At 42.8% G+C, this 21,476-nt stretch overlaps 1 protein-coding gene across 1 annotated transcript in view; it reads left to right on the forward strand.

The window, feature by feature from the left end:
• Positions 1–19,271, forward strand: part of LOC311517757 (uncharacterized protein) — a 37,293-nt gene extending 18,022 nt beyond the window's left edge. The window contains exons 11-17 of the mRNA XM_084622902.1: positions 1,879–2,039; positions 4,366–4,390; positions 8,510–8,623; positions 10,741–10,872; positions 12,769–13,064; positions 14,337–14,454; positions 17,893–19,271. Of these exons, the coding sequence (XP_084479028.1) occupies positions 1,879–2,039; positions 4,366–4,390; positions 8,510–8,623; positions 10,741–10,872; positions 12,769–13,064; positions 14,337–14,454; positions 17,893–18,440 (1,394 nt within the window). The 3' untranslated portion in view covers positions 18,441–19,271. The remainder of the gene's footprint in view (positions 1–1,878; positions 2,040–4,365; positions 4,391–8,509; positions 8,624–10,740; positions 10,873–12,768; positions 13,065–14,336; positions 14,455–17,892) is intronic.
• The last annotated feature ends 2,205 nt before the right edge of the window (positions 19,272–21,476 follow it).

Below are 21,476 nucleotides of genomic sequence, written 5' to 3' on the forward strand. Positions count from 1 at the left end.
ATTTAAGGATAAGCAAGATAATGAGTGAACTATGGGCTGTAAATCATTTAGCCAGACACCAACAGCTACACTGACAAAGAGTTAGACCACATCCTGGCTGTAGTTCTACTGAAATCAATGGGAATCCGTGAGGCAGTAAGGTACTACCCAATGTGGGTAACGCTGGCAAAATCTGGCCTGCTGAGGCTGATCCAGCCATTCCCCCTGAAAACAAAACACCAACTGTCTCAAATCTAATTAATAGAATCATAGGCCTGGATGGACCCTTGAGAGGTCATCTAGTCCAGTCTCCTGCACTCATGGCAGGACTAAGTACTATCTAAACCATCCCTGACAAGTGTTTGTCTAACCTGCTCTTAAAAATCTCCAGTGATAGAGATTCTATAACCTCCCTGGACAATTTATTCCAGTGCTTAACCACCCTGACAGGAAGTTTTTCCTAATGTCCAACCTAAACGGCCCTTGCTGCAATTTAAGCCCATCGCTTCTTGTCCTATCCTGAGAGGTTAAGGAGAACAATTTTTCTCTCTCCTTGTAACAACCCTTTATTTCCCTTAGTGATCATTAAAGTGCATAGTTAATAAAAATAATCAATTAATAATAATCAGGTGTACAACAAAACAGTCCAGGAACTGCATGTTCTATGCCAAGGGAGGCCGCATGATCCACTGGATAGGGCATGAGGCCATAAGACTTGCATTCTAGCCCCAACTCTGCCACTGACCTGCGGTGTGAAAAACACTCTTTCTGAGTTCAGTATGTTTATCAAAACCCACCAGCATGTCAGCGTTTACAGCACAGTAACTGATGATGATTAGTACACTCAATAGTTGACTCTGGTAATAATATAATGATTTACGTGCATGTATTCCTGCCCCCTTCTGGAAGTAACAGCACTGTTCATGCATTCAAGTGGCTGAGATGGACCTGTGGGAACTGCTTCTCCAATTTAATAAAATAGCAGCTGCCCTTTTAACCTCTGGGGCAGCCATTCTCAAATATTTACCATTATGCTCTGCTCTTATTAAAACAAATGAGCTCAGACCCCACCTGCGCTAAACACAATGTTCATATGTAGCCACTGTTAGTTAAATACCAGAATGCAATTATAATCACCTTACCCTGACATTTCAATTAGATGGGGATATTATTGAGGGCAACCTGGGGTGTTATTGGGTCTGAAAGGAGAGCCTGGGACAGCACAGGAGCATTTGGGAAGATGCGGGCGGAGAAAGCCTGGAGTCTTGGGGATTGTGTTGGCTGGGGCAGGGCTCCTGGAACAGTCTCACCCGTGAGCTCCTTGAATCCCTGTCTTACCATTTCATTCCTCTTGGAGTCTCTGTCCCATCCACCTCCTGGCCAATGAGCCCCTGAAGCAGCCACTGTTGCTGCTCGCTCACCAGCTTTCAGAACAAAGCAGGCGGACATGGTCTTCCCGTCTGTCAGTGCCACAGCAGCCCCCGGCAGCCAGGAGGAATTGCTGTGTGGGAAACCTGGCTTGGGCTGTGCAGCCCTGGTGGGTGTGTGAGAGACTTTATTTGGTGCTAGAGCAGGGAATCAAAAAGCAAAACGTAAGCAGCAATTTGCATTTTCTTATTTTCAAGATTAAGTGAAGTAAGACAGAATTTCAGGGTCCATCCACACCCTGTCAAGGGGCAACTGTTTGAACAGGCTTTTCGGAGGGATACTGGGATATACCTTGCTGGCATAAGGAGTTGATACATATGGGTCAGAATCTTTTATTCTGCTTTGGGTAATGGTGCCTAGAAAGAGATTCGGGTTTGTTATGTGTTTTTTTACTCAACTTATTGACTCCTTTCTAATGGAGTTCTTTGGCATCAGTTTTAAAATGATACATGTCATTTCCTTTCCATTTAGTGTTTTTACAGGAAGAAAATGCAAACAAGTTTTTGGGAAGAACAAAGCGTGCTAATTCCTTTTTCGAGGAGCTGAAGAAAGGGAACATTGAAAGAGAATGTTATGAGGAACGCTGCTCAAAAGAAGAAGCCAGAGAAGCCTTCGAAGACACAGAGAAAACTGTAAGGACAAATCAACATGAAACAAGTAGGCCTTCAGGTGAAAGGCCCCTAATATCACTAGTTACTTATAGCATTAAACCCACAGAGTGATTTAGAGCTCTTTCTGTTTTAAATATTAGAAGTGGGCTGAATGGCAAAGTTTAGTTTTATAACATCAGAGGAGCAGAGTGAAACGTACAACATCTGAAAAGGCATCCAGTCCTAGTTCAGGTCTTGCCAGATCAGATCATGTTAAAGCCACCTGTTCACTTTTACCTGGTTCTGATCTGTTTAGTTTAGACAGTGACCTACTTAGAGCATCTCTAACACTGTTAGAATAAAATATTGAAAGGATGGATTCTCAACCCCTCCTGAGCTCTGCGTGTGTTCAGTGGAGCCCCTTTCTGCATTAAGAAATACAGGCCAGGCAGAACAGATGTCTTCAGATGAGATTTGAAATGAGATGGAAAGAGTACAAGAAGGCTGATTGAGATGGCAACCACTGCCGAGGAGAAAGTTCTCGTAAGATATTAACCAAGCTTATCTCAAATGCCTGGTACTTCTCAGACATTTAAGGGCTGGATTCGCTATTCCACATAGAACTTGTCTCTGTGGTGTAAGATAAAGCTGCTGCTGTGCAGCTGTAATTTACGCTGAGGCTCATCAGCTGAGGATCAGGGACCTTGTAGCAGGCTGGACTCGATGATCTGATGTCTTTTCATGGGCTCAAACTGAGGTCGACTGTGCTACTGGCCGTTCTTGTCAGCCTGGCTTACTGACTATACTGGATGATGACCTCCTTTCAGTGTCCTCATGTGATAATCTGACTCTCCAGCTGGCTTTCTGCCTGTGCAAAACCAAAGCGTCCCCTTAGGTCTTGGAGAGGGAGAGTGACTCCTTTGGGCAGCAGGAATGTTATCTATTAGGCTGGCCTTGAAGAGTCCATGTCCCCTTCCTCACCAGAGAGGAAGCTTATCCCAATGCTAGTTTTAGAGCCTATGTTCTGAGTCCCAGCCTTGCCCTGACTCTTGGCAGCAGGAAGAAGGCTGAGCCAGCCAGAGAAGAAATAGGAGGCCACAAGTAGGGAAACCAGGAATGAGAAAGGCAAAGGAGCAGGAAAGAGATGTGGGAGTTAAGGAGAGGGACGGAGAGATGGGGACCAGAGAGACTTCAGGGGATTGGGGTGACTAGAGAAGGGAACACAAAATGTTTGGAAGGCAAAGAGTGAAATTTGGTGAGGAGACGTATTTCAAAAGGTGGGTGAGGCATTGGGGGAAGAGCACAAAGAAACTAGGGGGAGGGTAGAGGCAAGATGGAACAGAAAGTGAGAGAAAAATCAAGAAAGCAGAGCCACATAGCCTGAAGGTTAGTAACTTGGATGTAACATTTATATTCCCGCATTTTCGATGAAGTGAGCTGTAGCTCACGAAAGCTTATGCTCAAATAAATTTGTTAGTCTCTAAGGTGCCACTAGTACTCCTTTTCTTTTTTCCACATTTTATACTGTATCCCTGGCAGAAAATAGGGAGTCTGCTCTGAGCCATAGGGCATAGGAGGATTTTAAGGGAAGATTGTGGTTCGGGTTATGGATTGTAAATGGAGTGTAGGGGAGGATCTTCAGGCTGACTGTGACCTGAACATGGGTTGTTGTCACTTTTCTCTTTATAATTGAGCATTATGGCCCTATTCTTCCACCACAGGATTCAAATAACTTCCATGAAGTCAAACAAGTTCACTTCTTACAACTATTCTTCTCCTAAGGCAACAAGGTCTGTTAAAGCATTGTTTGGGTTGCACTATGAAATTCACAAAATATTAGGAAGTGGACTAATTAAGAAATGTTAGCTCAGCTGTGGCAAACATCTACAAGAAGCAATATATGATGATAAGCTATATATTTAACCAGGAAAACTGAAAGAAAAGAGGCCATGAGAGAGAGAGGAAAAAAATAGCACTTTGCCTTCTTTCAGTGTTAACTTTATATAGGATCATAGCTAATTGAGATACAAAACATCACCAGGGCCATATTCTCCCACCATAGATTGCAGTGTTGCCAATTCTCCCTGTATCTGGTGGGTTTTTTTTCTTAAAACCCCCTCTGGGATCAGGTTATTAGATGAGTAGCTCAACTTTCACTGATACAAAAATGTCTAGACTTCATGGTTTTCTTTAAAGACTCAGTTAAAGTAGAACACTGCACTGCAAGGGCCTGTATTTACATCCAACTTAAGAAGTTCCACTTTAACTGTGTCTTTAAACAAAACTATTTTTAGTATATTTGTATGAAAGCTTCTGTGTTAGAGTCTGATTCACTAATCTCTGCCTATCTGTTGTTTTTCCCCATTAGGATGAGTTCTGGAATAAATATATAGGTAAGGAATACTTTAATTGTACTTTGTTCTTAAACCTTAGAGAATATATATTACAACATTTTGGACACTGAGGCCTTGTCTACACTACAGGGAAAAGTCCATCTAAGCTATGCAATTTGAGTTATGTGAATAGCATAACTCAAGACAACATAGCTTAGATCTACTTACTGCCGGGTCCACACTATGCAACGTCAACAGGAGATGCTCTCCCGTCGACTCCCCCTACTCTTCTCGGTCAGATGGAGTACAGGAGTTAACAAGCGAGCGATCTGCGGTCGATTTAGTGGGTCTTCATTAGCCCGCTAAATTGACCGCTGATGCATCAATCGCCACAGTGCCAGTCCTCTGGTAAGTGTAGACAAGCCCTGAGAGAAACACACTTTATAAAAAAAAAAGAAAAGAAAAAGAAAAGATTTGTTGACTGATAAGTAAACAACGCAGCTGTGTGACCCCTAGAAGCTTCAGTTTGCAATGGTGTTTGCATGGTGACCATTACTGATTTAGTAATTTATTAAACCGGGACTGTGGAGTCCAGTACACAGGGATTTCACAGCAAATCAGCCCTTTCGCTTAGGTCTGGACTTTCAAGTTCCCCAGACTCAAACCTAAAGGACACATCTCACACGCACACCACTCCCAAGCCCTGGGACACCACTACTTACCATTTTCTGATTTTAAAAGGAGCCCATTGGCTTCCTGTACCCGTACCCCATCGCGCCTCTCCTTTGTTCACTAAGTCAAATCTTCCCCTACCCAATTCCAAGGGTCTTCTTCATGATGGCAAAGAAGCACCTGGCCTTCCTCATCACTCCTAACTAGGGTTACCACCTGGCCAGTATTTGACCAGCCTGGCCAGGTTTTATTTAATGGATTTGCCAGTTGCCAGAAAAATAATTTAATCTGCTGGGGTTTTTTTTTTACATGGGTCTAAAGATTTACATTATTATCATAATACACTGGGATATCTAATGTTAAAGGCTTCTGTGTCCAGCTAAAGAAGCTGCAGTGTTCCCACTTGCGCAGTTTAAGCAATAACAGATCAAAACAGTTGGAAAATATGGCAGCTGTCTGGCCACCAACACGCAAGCGCACCGCACGTGTGTGAGAGAGGGTATGAGTCATGTGAGAGCAAGGAGATGTGCAATATGATCAATCTTATCTATGTGTATTATCTCTCTAGATACTGTAATTGACTATAGAAGCGGGGGTTGTGGAGTTGCCTTTTGTTTGAGGCGGACTTGCCTTGGAGGGGGGTTGCCTTTTTTTGCATTTCAAAGGTAGTAACCCTACCTCCAACACACACAGGACAGCACATATGTCTTCACTGCAGAGTTAGCGCAAGCTAGCCTAGCCCAGGTAGAGCATCCCCAGTGCAAAGCACCAACTGTGCCAGACCCATGTGCTGGGATGGGTTTCTGGTGGGATATTCCATGGTTCTTAGCAGTGCATTAATCTGAGCTGCTCTATGAATTCATTCACAGGGTGAGCATGCTCTCTCTCTGCCCCTGGCATAGAGCTGCTGTCTGGCAGTGACATGAGAACAATACTGTATGCAAATGACTTCCAATCAGAGCTATTCATTAATACAGACAGTTCTGAAAGGGAAATCAAACAGCATGTGGCAGCAGGCACTTTTAACAAGAATGTCATTACGGAATTCACTCTGCAAACCACAACGTGATTTGTAGTATACCAGGCTGACTTCTCTGCTCCTCTGGTTCTTTCCTGTCCACTAGACATAAAAGTGTCATTTGGGGTACATTTCCCCAAAGGATGGGTCTTACTGTTATCACATCTTTACCAGAAGGCCAGTGTCCGCTTCTGGCCAACTGGCAGCGCAGGAAGAGGATTTCTTGAACTGCATCTCAGTTCAAACGCAGTGGAAATTCAGCAAAAATGGAGCAGACTAATGTAGGGTTAATACGCTGAGCCAGTGTAGGTGATTTACAGCGCAGAAAGAGCGGGGAGGTAGAAGAGAAAGTACAGTCCAGGTAGAATTGTGGATAAACTTAGAGGTCCAGCAGCACCTGGGTTTGATAAGCCTGCATTCTCACTGCAAAGTAGGTTGGTTGCCAGCCCAGGCTGAAGCAAAACCCAAGCTCAAGCCTATATTCTCAATCATGCCTGCTAGCACAGGCCTAAAGCACCTTCAGGACCAAGTTAGAGGTTTTTCTGTGTAGACAGAACAGGGGTTGGGGCAACACCCAAGCTATAGCCCAGGCTAACTCTTCAGTGAAGATATACCCTAAGAATGGGAAACGAGTTAACTGTGGTTATGACCCTGTGGCAGATAAGCCGGAAAGTCACTTGGTTTCCTGATTATCCTGTAAAGAGGCAGCCCAAGGAGAGGAAGACAGGGGATAATGGTGGCAGCCCAAGTTCAAAGAGGCACAGAGGGGAGGTAATTTAGTAATAAAGCACTGCAGGTATACCACTCTACTCCCATGTTCGTGGTTGTCTTTGCGTCCCTGCTGCAGGGGTGTCAACTGTCACAATATTTGGTGTTTTTCTTAAAACCCCAGATTAGGTAAGAATCTCAGTTATAATTTTAAAAAAAACATCGTGGCCGTGGAGAAGAGTTTGAAAATGTGACCCCTAAAGGCTCAATGGCTGCAAGACAAATCATAGGAACACCAAATTTATTAATTTTTTTTTAAATCTCATGAATTTTCAGCCAATCACATGATTTTGTAGGGGCCTGACTCACGATTTTGATTGCTTGGGGACTGCAATACCACGGCTAGATAATACAAGGAAAAATACCAGCAGAATAGGGGACACTCCTGAGCCATCTCTCCTGTTATCTGAAGATTTTGGGTGTCCCCTAAGATCTTTGGGGTTATCTGGCCTTCACAACCCTCAGCACAAATGTTGCACTCTCTGACAATGAAGTAGTATCGAAGCCTTTTCTGTAGGAGGCAGAGTTATGCTTTACAATACATGAGTAGAGTTGGTCAGGAGTTTCTAGCAGCCTTTTGTCAGAAAATACCAATTCTTGGAACCCAAAACGTTTTGCGGAAACTTATCAGGTTTGATGAACTTTCAGTGAACCACTTGTTTGAACCACAGCTCACCTGGGGGCTGCTGGGGAGCCCAGGGTTTTCAGGCTCCTTGCCATGAAATGTAAGCCTGGGAGCACCTGCTGTAAACTGGCTCGGCTCCCAGCTCTGCATCAGGGAGCCTGGAAGCTCTGAGAGGCTTGGCTTGAGCCAGGGTTCTCAGGGACTCCAGGCTTTCTGCTGGGGAGCATGGAAACCCTAAGAGTCCAGGCTCTAGCCAGGGGATCTCAATCTAGGTTCCTGAGTCTAAGTAGGGATCTTGGAATGCCTGGGAGCTCCATCTCAAGATGGGGTTCTCAAGGCTTCCAGACTCCATGCTGCAGAGCTAAGAGCCTGAAAATCCTGGGACATGTTTCAGGAGCTGCACCTCTGGGGCAGCCCTGGCATGTGGTTTATCCCTGGGCTGGGGGCCCCAGTGCTTCCAAACTTCCCGGCCAGCCAGCTCGCTGGACTGCCCAACTCCCACAACCTAGTGATACAGCTGTCCTGACAGCTGGGCTGCCCAGGGAGCCAGCTGGCCTGAGACCCTGGAAGTCCTGGGGTGCCCAGCCTGGGGCAATCTGTGTGGTGGGCTTGCATAGGAATTCTGTCACTTTCGCAACCGCTGTTCAGTGCTAGGCATCTGTGAAACTGGCAATTATCATGTAAATTTCAGTCAGGGGCTGCCAGGGTCCGCAGAGCATATTTCATTTCGATACACCATGTGGTGGTGGTTCCAAAATGAAAATTTTCGGGAATTTCCAGTTTATGGGAAGTTTTGAACATTTTGTTTCTGTTCGGAACATGATCCATTACATACAAATGTCAAAGCAGCACAAAATGTACATGCATGATAAGGCTAGTGCATGATATTAAACTGTATTCCAGGTGTCATTGTTTACTGTTGCTCTAGGACCCTTTGGGAAATGCAGTTTTAAATCTCATAGGGTTATCTTGAGATAACATTTTAAATACAAATAACAAAAAGGACAGTAACAAAGTTCATCATCCAGGAATACTTCAAATCTTAATAAAAATGTTTATGCTGTATCTTAAAAGCTTCTGTGGCCTCTTTTTGTAGATGGGGACCAGTGCAAACTCAATCCTTGTCAGTATGGTGCAACGTGTAAAGATGGAATTGGCACATACACTTGTACATGCTTGGATGGATATCAGGGCAAAAACTGTGAATCTGGTAGGTTTTTGTTTTTACTGTAGGATGGTGATGAAATATTCAAAGAACCAATGGGTAGACAATATTTCTCATTTCCTTAGAGTTAAGGAATAAATGATAGAATATGGGTTGGAAAGTTTTGACAGGTCTGAAACCAACAATACCTGTTGTAATAGACCCAGGCCAGCTGGGTACAGCAGACTAGCCTTATTGGGATCCAGGAAGTGGGCGGGCGAAGCCTACAGCAGAGTAGCAGAAGGCAGATATACTGGCCACTGGATTAACAGTTTTCTGTTCCCTGACTGACCAGAGCAGGGGCTGTTCCAGGCTAATAAGAACACCTGACTCCAATTAACCTGCAAAGAGTCAGGTGAGGCCATTAAGCTAATGTGACCACCTGATTCTAATTAAGGCCCCTCTGATAATATAAAAGGGCTCACTCCAGTCAGGCAGGGAGGAGCCAGGGGAGAGGAAGTGTGATTGAAGGGCTGGTTAATGAAGACACCCTCAAGTCATTGGTAAGGGAGCCCTAAGGTAAGGGTAAAGAAAGAAGAAGCAGGAGAGCTGTGGGGAAGTGGCCCAGGGAAATATAGCAACTCTGGCAGTAAAAGGTTGGCTGCCAACAGCTGCTATCATTAGGGTCCCTGGGCCGGAACCTGGAGTAGAGGGCAGGCCCAGGTTCGCGCCCCCCCCCTCAACCCGCCACTACAGAAACACTTCCTGGGAGGGGAAAACAGGTCCCTGTCAGGACAGGAGGCTAAACTGTTTTGGCATGAGGCCATAGTAGCAACAGAGACTGTGGGAATTTTCTCACCAACCTCCATTGCTGGCTTATGATGAAAAAGGCTCAGTAGACTGTATCCCTGGTCCTAGAGAGAAAAGGGCTACGTGGAAGGTTGCAGTGAGCCTCTGAAGCTAGCATAAACCGCCTGGAAGCGCGGGACCCACGGGGACAAGGTCAGAGCTCTGCCACACTGGCTTAGGACCTACGCCAGTGCAGTAAGCCATTAAACTACCATGTCTTTGCAAATAGATATGGTTAAAAAATGCTCAAAAACTTCTGTTAATGTTGCAAAGCAGGTGCCCAGTCCTACAACCCTTATTGATGTGGGTAATACTTACCTCACAATCAGGCTGAATTCAGTAAGAATGCTCGGATGAGTAAGGATTGCAGGACCTAACTAATATAAAAGCACCTTATTTGCGCTCCCAGATACAATTCATCTGGTATTACACTACTTATTGTCTAGCAAGAGGAGGAAGAGGCAAATCAGGGGAGACTGATTTACAGAAGATAATGCAGTGACTCTCTATCCTGGGCACCCCATTCTCCTTGAGGTTCCCTCTCTTCATCTAAATCCTTCCTGAATACTCACTTCTACTGGGACAGCTACAGGAAACTAACGATATCTCTATATGTACAGTGCTTCACAGCGCAGCTGTACCGATACAGCTGAACTGCTGCAGCATATCTGGTAAAGACACTCTCCCCTTGGCATAAAAAAAACCATCTTCACCAGTGGCATAAGCTATGTCAGCAGGAGAATTTCTGCTGTGCACACAAATGCTTCTGTCGGTGTAACTTATGTCACTCAAGGGGGTGGAATATTCACACCTCTGAGCGACATAAGTTTTGTCAACATAGGCTGTAGTGTAGACATAACCAAATGGAAAAAGTCATCCACTTATTTATTTATCTTGTGAGTGAATGGGTAATGTTTCTCAAATGCTGGGAGAGAAGGGTGAAGGTTATCGGAATTGAGGCCTGGAATTGGTTTGGGGAGAACAACGAGGGATATGAAGTATAAGGGGAGGGAGGAATAACATGCCTACCAGCACCCTGATCTCTTTGCTTGTATGTTATACTCCTTTCCCCCACCACTTGTTTGTCTTTGCCTTTTTAAACTATCCATTCTTTGGGGCAGAGACTGTGTCTTCATCTGTGGTTTGAAAATGTCTAGCACGTTTTGGGCACTATTGCAACATGAGGAATAATGCATCTGCCAGAGGCATGTTTGAAACATTGCAAAGAAAAAGACAAAGGCTCTGGCCCAAATTTACAAGAATTATCAACTGCATATGCCTTTATAAAGTCACCATTTCTTTGTCATTTTCACACACACGTGTCTTTTATGTAGTTATACCAAAATACTGCAAGCTGAACAATGGCGATTGTGGCCACTTCTGCAGACCTGAAAGAAACGGTGTTGTATGCTTCTGTGCCACTGGCTATATTCTGGGACCAGATGAAAAATCTTGTATTCCGACAGGTATGAAGTAATGCATTGATGATGATGGATACTCACTTTGCTTTGATGGATGAGAGTTCAGCTAGTATTGACTTGAGTTCTGGGTTGGTTTGGTTTTTATTGCTTCTCACATGGGAAACAAGTCCAATCGGGGAGTTGCAAATGTGGTTGCATGTCTTGCAAGGGTAGTCGCCACTGGGGGGAGGGTTTGAGGTGCTGGCTTTACGACATGCTCTTGTCTTCTGCAGAGACCTCACACGCCACTCCTCAAAAGTGGATGTGGCCTCATGGCACAGACCCTTCCATCAGGGTCTGCCCAGTGCAAAGAGTTCCCAGGTTTTAATGTCTATCTTGCACACTATGAAATTGGCCCTCAAGATGTCTTTATACCTGAGGATGGGTTGACCCTTAGAGCAGGTTCCCGTGCTCAGTTGGCAGAAGAGTGCCGCTCTCAGTATACGGGAAACCTCCATGTGGACCATGTGTCTGACCCAGCAAAGTTGAGCTCTGATGAGCATGCTTTCGATCCCAGGGATTTGGCACTTTGCAAGGACTTCAGTGTTGGGGATCCTGTCCTGCCACTTGATGTTGCAGATGGTGATGAGATTTCTAGTATATTGAAAACCAGCCTTTTGGTGGTCTAGGATACTTTGGTGGCATGAACAATTTGGATTTGGCACTGGTGATGCCTAGTTCGCATTTTTAAGGCCTCCTGCCTGTGATCCTTGGAAGGGGCTGAGCACCTTCAAATCCAACTGAATGGGAGTCAAAGACACTCATCCTTCTGCAAGATATGGCCCATAGTGATTATCTGAATGCACAGAGAGCACAGGTGACAGAAAACTATACTTGCAATTGTTTCTCATTTAAACAGTTTTCCCTCAAGTAGAGCTTGGTCCATTTAAAAAAAAAAAAAAAGTGAACACAAAATACTACATTTATAAACTGCTTGGGTCATACTAATATAGATTAACCTTATAAATTAATATACACTTACATTATTTATAAAACAACCAAGCTCTACTTACATAACAATGATGGTATTCAGTTCCTCAGATATTATTAATCTTAAATTAAAAAATAATTTATTTAATCAGAATAAATGATGGAGTTTATGACATCCTTTATAAGTTTTAAAAAAAAACACCTATGTTTAAAGGAGTCATATGAGTTCTAAAATATAGCACTTTGCCCAAATACTCATTTTTTGTAAGAGTGGATGCATAATCATAACAATTTGAATAATTGAGAACATTTCATTTTAAAGATTTTGAAAGCATACTTTCAGTGAAATTGTTTGCTCACCATTGTCTCTATAGAAATTGAGCACTGTGCATAAAACTTAGCACTGTGGACATGCCTTAGAACAACAGAAATGCGATTGGTTTTGGTCCAATCTGGTCTTAGGCTCTGTGCTGTCTGCCAAGCCCCTGCTGGTGTCTTGAAAAATTTCATGGAATCTGCTGTTCTAAAGATAACCTGGTAAATGATTCAGCTTTTAAAGGACATGGTTACACTATTTTTTTTTTGTCATTTATAGAGTATGTTTTCTCTTCTTTCTATTATTTATACAAACATTTGAAACCCTGAAAGTGATACCTATTTACATACAAATCATTTTCCTCCCTCCTAGGCACACATTTGTTTACTGTAGGACTTCTTATGAATGCTGAGCTTCTGGAAGTTTAAAAAAAAGTGCACTGAAATCGTTTGTTCAGGATAAAAAACAAACATCAATAAATGTACTTGGACATTACAAATGAATAGAAGAACAAGAAAGGTCACATATTGAGCTTTCTAACCATGAAACTCTCCACTCAACTTAGCTGTCCTGAAGGGACTAGTGTACATTTAAATGTCTAAAGTTACCGTATTGTTAGGACATCAAATCCTAACTTTTCATCGTTGTCCTTACAGAGCCTTTCCCATGTGGGAAAGTTTATGTGAAGAGAAAAAAGAGGTCAGTGATTTCATTTGGTAACAGTAGCAGTGTTACCAGTGAACAAGATGGCAACCCCAATGAACTGTATAGCAACAATGGGACAAGCCACAGAAACATCACCAGTATCGCAGACAGTCCAGATCTTCTTCTTCAGAATGAAACAAAAGCTCCCAATAGAACAGAGAATGATCCTAAAACTAACGTGTCTCCAAACCTTCATACGAGGATAGTAGGTGGTAATGACTGCTTGCCTGGTGAATGTCCATGGCAGGTAAATATATATGTTTTATATCTTACACATAGAGAGATACACAGTAATGTTGTAGCTGTGTTGGTCCCAGGATATTAGAAAGACAAAGTGGGGGAGGTATTATCCTTTATTGCATCAATTTCTGTTGGTGAGAGACAAGCTTTCAAACGTACGCAGAGCTCTTCCTCAGGTCTGGGAAATGTACTCAGATGAACAAATTGTTTAGTATAAGTAGTTAACACACATTGCGAGGGACCATTCATGGTGAGGTGGCCTGTTACCAGCTCTCCAGTCATGGGGCAGGGGGGGAGAAGGAACAAAAAATGCTGGGCTGAAGGCAGGAGGGGTGGGGAGAGAGACTGTGGGTTAATGGGTTACAAATTGTTATAGCGAGCCATAAATCTAGTGTCTCTGTTCAGTCCATGATTTTTAGTCTCTAGGATAGTTATGAATTTAAGTCCTCAGGCTCGTCTTTTGAAGGTATTGTGCACGTTTCCTTTGAGCATGAGGACTGATAGGTCAGATATAGAGTGATCCCTTTGTGAAAAGTGTTCACCCTCAGCTGATGTGGTATTTTTGTCTTTTATCATTTTTCTGTGTGTTAATTCGAAGAGTAGTGACTGTCGGATTTCACCCACATAGTTGTTGGGGCATTTAGTGCGCTGGATGAGGTACACCACGTGTTGTAATAGGCACGTGTCAGACCCACGGATCTTGAAAGGTGTGTTGTGGGAGATAGTGATCATTGTAGCAGTGGGGATACATCTGCAGGTTTTGCATCATCTGTTCTGGCAGGCTCTGATGCCAGTTTGAGTTGGTGTGTCCTGGCCTGTAGGGAGCTTGCTTCTGATGATGGCTTGGAGAAGTTGGGGGGTTGTTTGAACGACAGCAGGGGTGTATATATACTGTTGCTGGGCAGATACAAATACACGCAGTCCTTGACTTTATGATGTTCGAGTTATGACGGAACAGCACTTACGACGTTTGTAAATTGACATCCCGTTCCAACTGTACAATGTCGGTTCTGACTTTGATGCTCGATCCCACAGTGTTCCTATGGGATTTGAGTTGCAATGTTTTCAACTTACGATGCGATTCTCAGGAACCAATTTGTCATAAGTCCAAGGACTGCCTGTATATACACACACCGGGTGTATGTATTGTAGTTGTATGTATGTACAGTATGTAAAAACCTGTTACCTATGAAGGAACGGTTGCTTTAATTTTAACCAGCTATTTATGAATTCTTATGTTTTTCTATCCTCTGGAGTCATCCATTTTATCTCCTTGCAGGCTCTTCTAATAAATGAAGACAAGGAAGGGTTTTGTGGAGGGACAATTCTGAACCAGTTCTATATACTTACTGCAGCTCACTGCATAAACCAATCTAAAATCATTAAAGTTGTTGTCGGTAAGTGACTGTTATTATTTTATTCCTTTAGTACAAGAACAGGTATTAATGACTAACAATCTGTCCTCTAATCTCCATATGCAGGATGCTTTCTACTTCTTTCCTCATAGATTTTCATTTTGTCTTGTCAGCTATCATGATTGCCTCAATTTGTCCCTGGACTGGTACGGAAATGAGTGATTCACTTTGTAGCTGGCATCAGTGGAAATTCTTTTTCCTCTTGGTGAACTATGTGGACATGATAAAGAACAATAGTTCTAGCAATTTTACCCCTCCTTTCTCTCCTCAAGATACTAAGAATATGCCTTTTCCAAAATCTCACCCTCTTTACCAGCCAGAAACTCTGAAATCTCAGGCTTTAGCTACACTAGGACACTCGGGAAAGTTAAGATGAATTAACTGAAACAGGTTTAAGCTAAAGGAAACTTAAGCTATGGCTACACTAGAGAGCTTACAATGGCACATCTGCGCCGCTGTATGGTCTCCCATGTAGCCGCTCTAAGCCGATGGGAGAGTTCTGAAACTGCACTGGTGAGACTGACAGGGGATCTCCTGGTGGTGATGGACAGAGGTTAAATTACTCTGATGATAGAATAATATCCGCCATTTTTGGCACCATGAACCATTGGGCACTGCTGCTGTGACCATGAATTCTGGCAGAAATCAATGCAATCACACTGAAGATGTACTCAAGAGAGTACCACTTCAGCAACTATCCTGGTGCATTTCAAAAAGCCAGCATAGCAGTATCTAATCTCTAGTTCACATACAAAATCACCTCCAAGACCTTGGAACACTCTCCAAAAGAATGCAAGAAAGAGCCCTTGCCTCACCATCTTTAGATCACACTCTAAAACCTCGTATTGATTCTTCAATACGAAAGTCTTCAAAGGAGCAAAGAAAAAGAAGCAGCCCATTCCAAAACAATAGCTACAAATTAAACCAAAGCCAGAATGGAGGAGTTGTCTGTCCCATCTGAACAGACCCCATTTTTCCTGCAAGCCATATATAGTACATAGGTGATAGTGATAAGCCAGTGGTCTGCTCCAACCCAGCTCTTTCAGAGATTACCTCATCCCTTATGGACTTCTGCAGCAGCTGCAATCAGTAGAGGTGTGTTGACCCAAAGCTCCCTGGTAACAGAGAATATGCCTACATAGCAACTGAGAGGTGTGACTCCCAGGTCAGGTAGACGTATATGCACTAGCTCTGCTCAAGCTAGGGCAACCAGATGTCCCAATATTAGGGGCTTTGTCTTATATAGACAAGTATTACTCCTCCCTTCCAAAAAGAAACCAGTGTCCTGATTTTTTACACTTGCTGTCTGGTCACCCTAAAGCTAGCACAGTAAAAATAGCAGTGGAGCCGTGGTAGCACGAGCGATGGCTTGAGTACATACCCAAGGGGTCAGGCAGGATTGCAGTCAAGCAGCTAGCTAACTCATGCTGCCACAGCTATCATACTACTTCTAATACGCTAACTTAAGCAGAGTTAGTATGTCTGTCTCTATCCAAGCCAGGAATCACACCTCCCTCCCAGCTGCTGTGTAGACATGTTCTGAGAGTGATAGGGGCTAGGCAGTCTCAATAGAGACCTCAGCTATGAAATTCACTCCTGACCGAGATAAGCCAGGGTCCAAGTGCCATCGTCTTCAGGTTGTGATGGACGACACACAATGCTCTTTTTGTAAGCTTGCTCCACCCTGTAAGTATTGGTTACCCTCTGGTGACTGACTCCTGTTTGGTCTACCATACCCTCCCACCCTGCCCTTAGGGATGGGCCCTGTGCAGTTCGTAGATTTGGAGGAAGCTGGGGAGAAGGGTATTCCAAAATCTGAGAAATATTGATTTCTGTTAAATAAATTATAAGAGCCCACAAATACTACGGCAAAAGGTGCTTTGAAAATACACACAAAAACGTGAAAAGTACAAAGGTGGTCAGTTCAGAATTAGGTTATTTGCATTGTTATCAATCTTTGGTTTTGGTTTTTATGGGGGCTTTTTTCTGTTTGGGTCTTTAATTTTTTTCACAGGATCTTTATTATATATAAACAATGGATTATATCTGTTTATCTATAAATTATTAAAATCATATTTCAGGTTCCCATAGCATTACATAAATATCAGCTCTCCATCTGCTTCTGCCTCAAACTCAGAATCCTAATGCCAATCTACAAAACCCTCAACAGAGTAGGAGTTGATTATCTTGGAGAATTTTTGCAGCCAGCTAAGACGGTCATATTTCCCAGGAATGCTGCAGCTGGGGAAGCCCAGACCAGACTTACAGACAGTGGGCCAGAGGGTCTTGGCAGAAAGACCAAAAGCTGTAGAACCCCTTCCTATAGTACTTCATATGGATTCAAGGTCTGACAGATATACCTTCTTAGATGTAGAAGTGGCGGCTTGACTGTGGATGAACCCCTCTCTCTGGGAAGTTGCCTACATACAAAGGTACACCGAAAGGTGTGATGTTAAACCAGTTTGCCTAAACTAATACAACTTTGCGTGTGGACAATATTACATTGGTTTAGACTTAACTTAAACTAGTTTAGTTTACACCCGATATAAATTACGTTTAAACCTGAGCATACATGCATAAAGATGCACTAGTTTAGCTAAATCAGTTTAATATCACACCTTTACTTCAACTGATGTGACTTTGTGTGTAGACCAAACCTTGGAGAATTCATCAAATAGCATCAAGGTGGTAATAATATATGTATTTGACAACATTTAGATATTGATCTGAAATATGCTGCAAATTTGGAAAGGCCTAAAAATGACCTGTTCAATAGTTGTTGTTGTTTTAATTTATCAAAAAGAACTCATCGCAAGCTTTAGGCTCCCAAAAATATAGTTCGTAGTTATACAACAAAAGCAAATAATGCCCTTTGTACAACAGCAAGCCAGAAAATTTACAAACATTATCAAACCCAAAGTCCCAACCCATCCAGTTCCCAAAGAAACCCCATGCAACAACACTAAAATATGTGGGACACTGTTATTTTTTGCTGATAGCGAGAATGTTAAAGAATTTTGAAACACAAAGAAGCTGTGTTTCCAAATTATTTTGTATGTTGCCATATAAAGGGCCAAATCCCATTTACACTTGTGAGAATGCCTATCCTATATGGCCCAAGTGGTAGGCAATGGCGAACAAAACATTGTATTACATTCCTAAATAAAATCACCATTTTAACGCTAAGGTCCTAACTCGCCACTTGTTTAGCACTTTCTGTAGTCATCTATTCCTGTGCAAAGTGCAAGTAAAATGCTCCCAAATCAGGTTGGAAGGATTGTCCATCTGATTTGCCCATAGAAAAGACTACAAAAAGTGCAAGGCCATGGAGTATTGGTCCCTTAGTTTTTCTAGGAAGTGTTTTCTTTCATTTGTTGTACTGTGTCTCATAATAATTATATTTTTAATGATTTCACACAGGGGAAGTGGACAGAGATAAGGAAGAAAACACGGAAATGATGATCTCTGTGGAAAAAATATTTGTACATGGTAAATTTGTTTTGGCAACTTATGATTATGACATAGCCCTTATAAAATTAAAGGAACCTATAAAGTTTTCTCGGTATGTTATCCCGGCATGCCTTCCTGATGTGGAATTTGCTAACGAAATTCTGATGAATCAAAAATCTGGAACTGTTAGTGGTTTTGGACGTCTTTTTGAACATGGACGGGTATCCAACAAACTTAAAGTGCTTGAAGTCCCCTATATTGATAGAAATTCATGCAAGCAAACTACTAACTTTGCGATCACAGAAAACATGTTCTGTGCTGGCTATGACAATGTAACTAAAGATGCATGTCAGGGAGACAGTGGGGGTCCACATGTTACTAAATACAAGGACACCTATTTTGTTACTGGTATAGTCAGCTGGGGAGAAGGATGTGCAAGGAAAGGCAAATATGGAGTGTATACAAAAGTGTCAAAGTTCCAAGGCTGGCTAAGAAGGACATTAAGACATAACCCTTAATTATATGAAATTAATTTAGCATTATGTTTCGGACACTCAGCTGATCCATAAATAAGAGTTCAGTTTTTTTTAGCACTTCTGCTGAAATTCTTTCCAGACAGCTTCCTATTTCCTTTAGAGAGTTACAACACTGTTTCTTCATGAGTTAACACATGGTTTTCAGCATGCGTACTTGCACTTAAAACAATGCTCTGTTTGATTTAAGGACTTTCATGAAACAAGATTGTGGTTTTTTGTTTTTTTTTTTTTTTAGATTCCACTTCGGGTTCCTGATTTACAGTTTTCCAAATTGATCTGTAGGAAACGTAGGGTTGTTGTGGGTTTGTTCGTTTGTTTGGATGAACATACTCTAGTTATAATGAGTGGGAGAGACAAGACAAATGTACAAATAGCATTTATCTAAAAATAGGTGTGGGTCATTGCTGAAATTAGACAGAGCATTTCCAAAGCCTTATGGCCTCAGGGCAAACGGTCTAATCTTCCAAATGACACTTACACACATACATACACACACATTAAAAAGCTAAAGAAGGCAGAGAGGTTACTCATTGCTAAAACTGTGCAGCAAATAAATCTTAGACAATTGATACTAAATAACTGGGTATTTCATAGAAACAAAATGTCTATGTTTCAATTAAACATAGAGTACAGTCAATAGAAAAAAAAACTTGATTCTTATCCAGAAATCATATATATTCATCATATATCTGTTTGTTTCTCTTTTTAAAATACTTTATCACTCTTTTCAGAGTAGCAGCCGTGTTAGTCTGTATTCGCAAAAAGAAAAGGAGGACTTGTGGCACCTTAGAGACTAACCAATTTATTAGAGCATAAGCTTTCGTGAGCTACAGATCTGAGGAAGTGAGCTGTAGCTCACGAAAGCTTATGCTCTAATAAATTGGTTAGTCTCTAAGGTGCCACAAGTCCTCTTCTTTTTATCACTCTTGTTTCTTTTGTGGACAATTAATTAATTAATTTAGTATTAATGTGGATGTTGTAGGTGAAATGCATGTTCTATAGAAATGCAATATTGTTGTATATCTGCATTTACCAACAAAATAAAGTGTTATCTATATTTATTTAGTAAATAGGCGTTTGCAAATATATATATGAACAAAATCTCTTTGAAGACTAGAAAAAGCCTGTGTCCTCCCAAACAGCTGAGTCTGACACACTGCATCTGCTTTATGTCAAGTTGGAGAATAAATATGGGCCTCTTCCCACAGCTTAAAAATAAGTCATTACATAACAAGATGACGGGCTCCTTATAAAGAAGTGAAACTCTGTTATGGCCTTTGATTAATTTGTAATCAAATTACATAGTTCTGGGGGTTCAATACTTTTTTCATTCCCTCTCTTCAAAATGTCAAATTTTCTAGCATTTTGTCCAGCAAACATTTTGAGCTGTAAGTTGCTCCATTTGAGATAAAACCTGCAGCAGAGGCCATCATGGAGTTCCCACCAAATTGTTCCACCTGAGGTAGGGTTTGACCCACACACATAATGCGCCATGGGATCCAACCCCTACTTGACAAATGCTAGGGGATCCCCGGGAGCATTAGGGTCTCTGCACCAGCTCCTTCAAACCCCCCCCCCCCACGCACACATTGGCCTGCTCTCTGCTTCCTGCCATTATGGCTCTTAAGGATGACCCCTGGTTGGCTGCCCTGAGGATCTCACTTAAAAGGACCTACACAGAGGCCTTCATGGGAAAGGTAATACTCTAGGTAAATCCCTAAACTGTATAAACTTATTGCTGTAACTTCAGTGGGGATGATGTGCAGGCAATGCTGTTCCCACCCAGCCCTGTCCCTACTCAATGTGGGGTGCTGGTCATACAGTCCCCACCCTAGGCACCGACTCTGTGGGTGTTCTGGGGCTCAAGCACCCACTGAAAAAAATAGGGGGTGCTCAGCACCCTCAGGGCTGAATTAATCTTTTGTGGGCCCCAGCACCTGGCCCGAGGCCGCACACACTGCTCCACCCCAAGGTCCTGCTTCTCAGCCTCTTCTCCTCCAAGGCCCTGCCCACCACTTTGCCACAAGGCCCTGCCCCTGGTCAGCCTCTTCCCCACCCCCACCCCAACACCCTGCCCAACGCTCTCATGGGAGGGGAGGGGGCGGTGAAGAGCATCCACCAGCAAAAACGAAAGTCAGCGCCTGTGGTCCCCACCACTTCTGCATAGATCCCAGCCCTGAAGAGAGCCCTCTCTGCTGCGTCCAGAGAAGGTGGTGGAGTGGGAAGAGTTCTGCAGAGTGCTGATCCCTAGTCTCCAGGCAGGAAGGGTGAGACTCAGCAGCATCTAGCTCTGAGTCACGGGGCTGACTGGCAAATGAATTCAAACCTAGTCCACGTTAAGGGGTTTTTATTTTCAATATAGAAATGGATTGCTTCATAGCGATGGAGTTCAAATTAGACTTTTGAATGATTTGCCCAGCTGTGGTACCAACAATAATCAAACTGAATGTGGACCATGGGAACTGGGCTGATCGCTAGAGATTCATTTTAACATGCACAACACCACCTCCTCTCTCCCATCTGTAGCCTCTTTAAAAAGTGTGAACCAAAACCTCTTTTTCCCTGTTAGGCCCATGTTGAGTTTGTGCAGAGCCATATTCAAAAAAAGAAAACCCTCCTTCTGAAGCCACGAGACCTTTGTGGTGGGGTCAGTTAGAAAATAAAATGAGCCCGGTTCTTTGTTGAAGACATGATCATAAAAGGGTCTCAAGCTATCAGAAGATGGGAGATTATGTGAGAGTTGCAGGTGATTGGGGGATCAGAGAGAGTTCAGATAAATAGGGGGAAAATAATAAAATGGATCCATTATAGTGACAGTCACAGAGATGCAAAGAGAGAATACCAAAAGAACATGTAAGTGCACAAAATTAATGTGCTTGGAACGGAAATGTCAGCCTTCTATGGATGTGTTTAAGTGAATTTATCATCTCTTGTGTTCAGAGATAGATTATCTTTAAAAATCCAAACATAGTTCTCAGGGTCAGCTTTCATCCCGCTCAGCGGAGTCAAAATAGTTTC

Source organism: Lepidochelys olivacea (genome assembly GCF_965140295.1).
Source record: "Lepidochelys olivacea isolate rLepOli2 genome assembly, chromosome: 1".
Taxonomy (NCBI): Eukaryota; Metazoa; Chordata; order Testudines; family Cheloniidae; genus Lepidochelys; species Lepidochelys olivacea.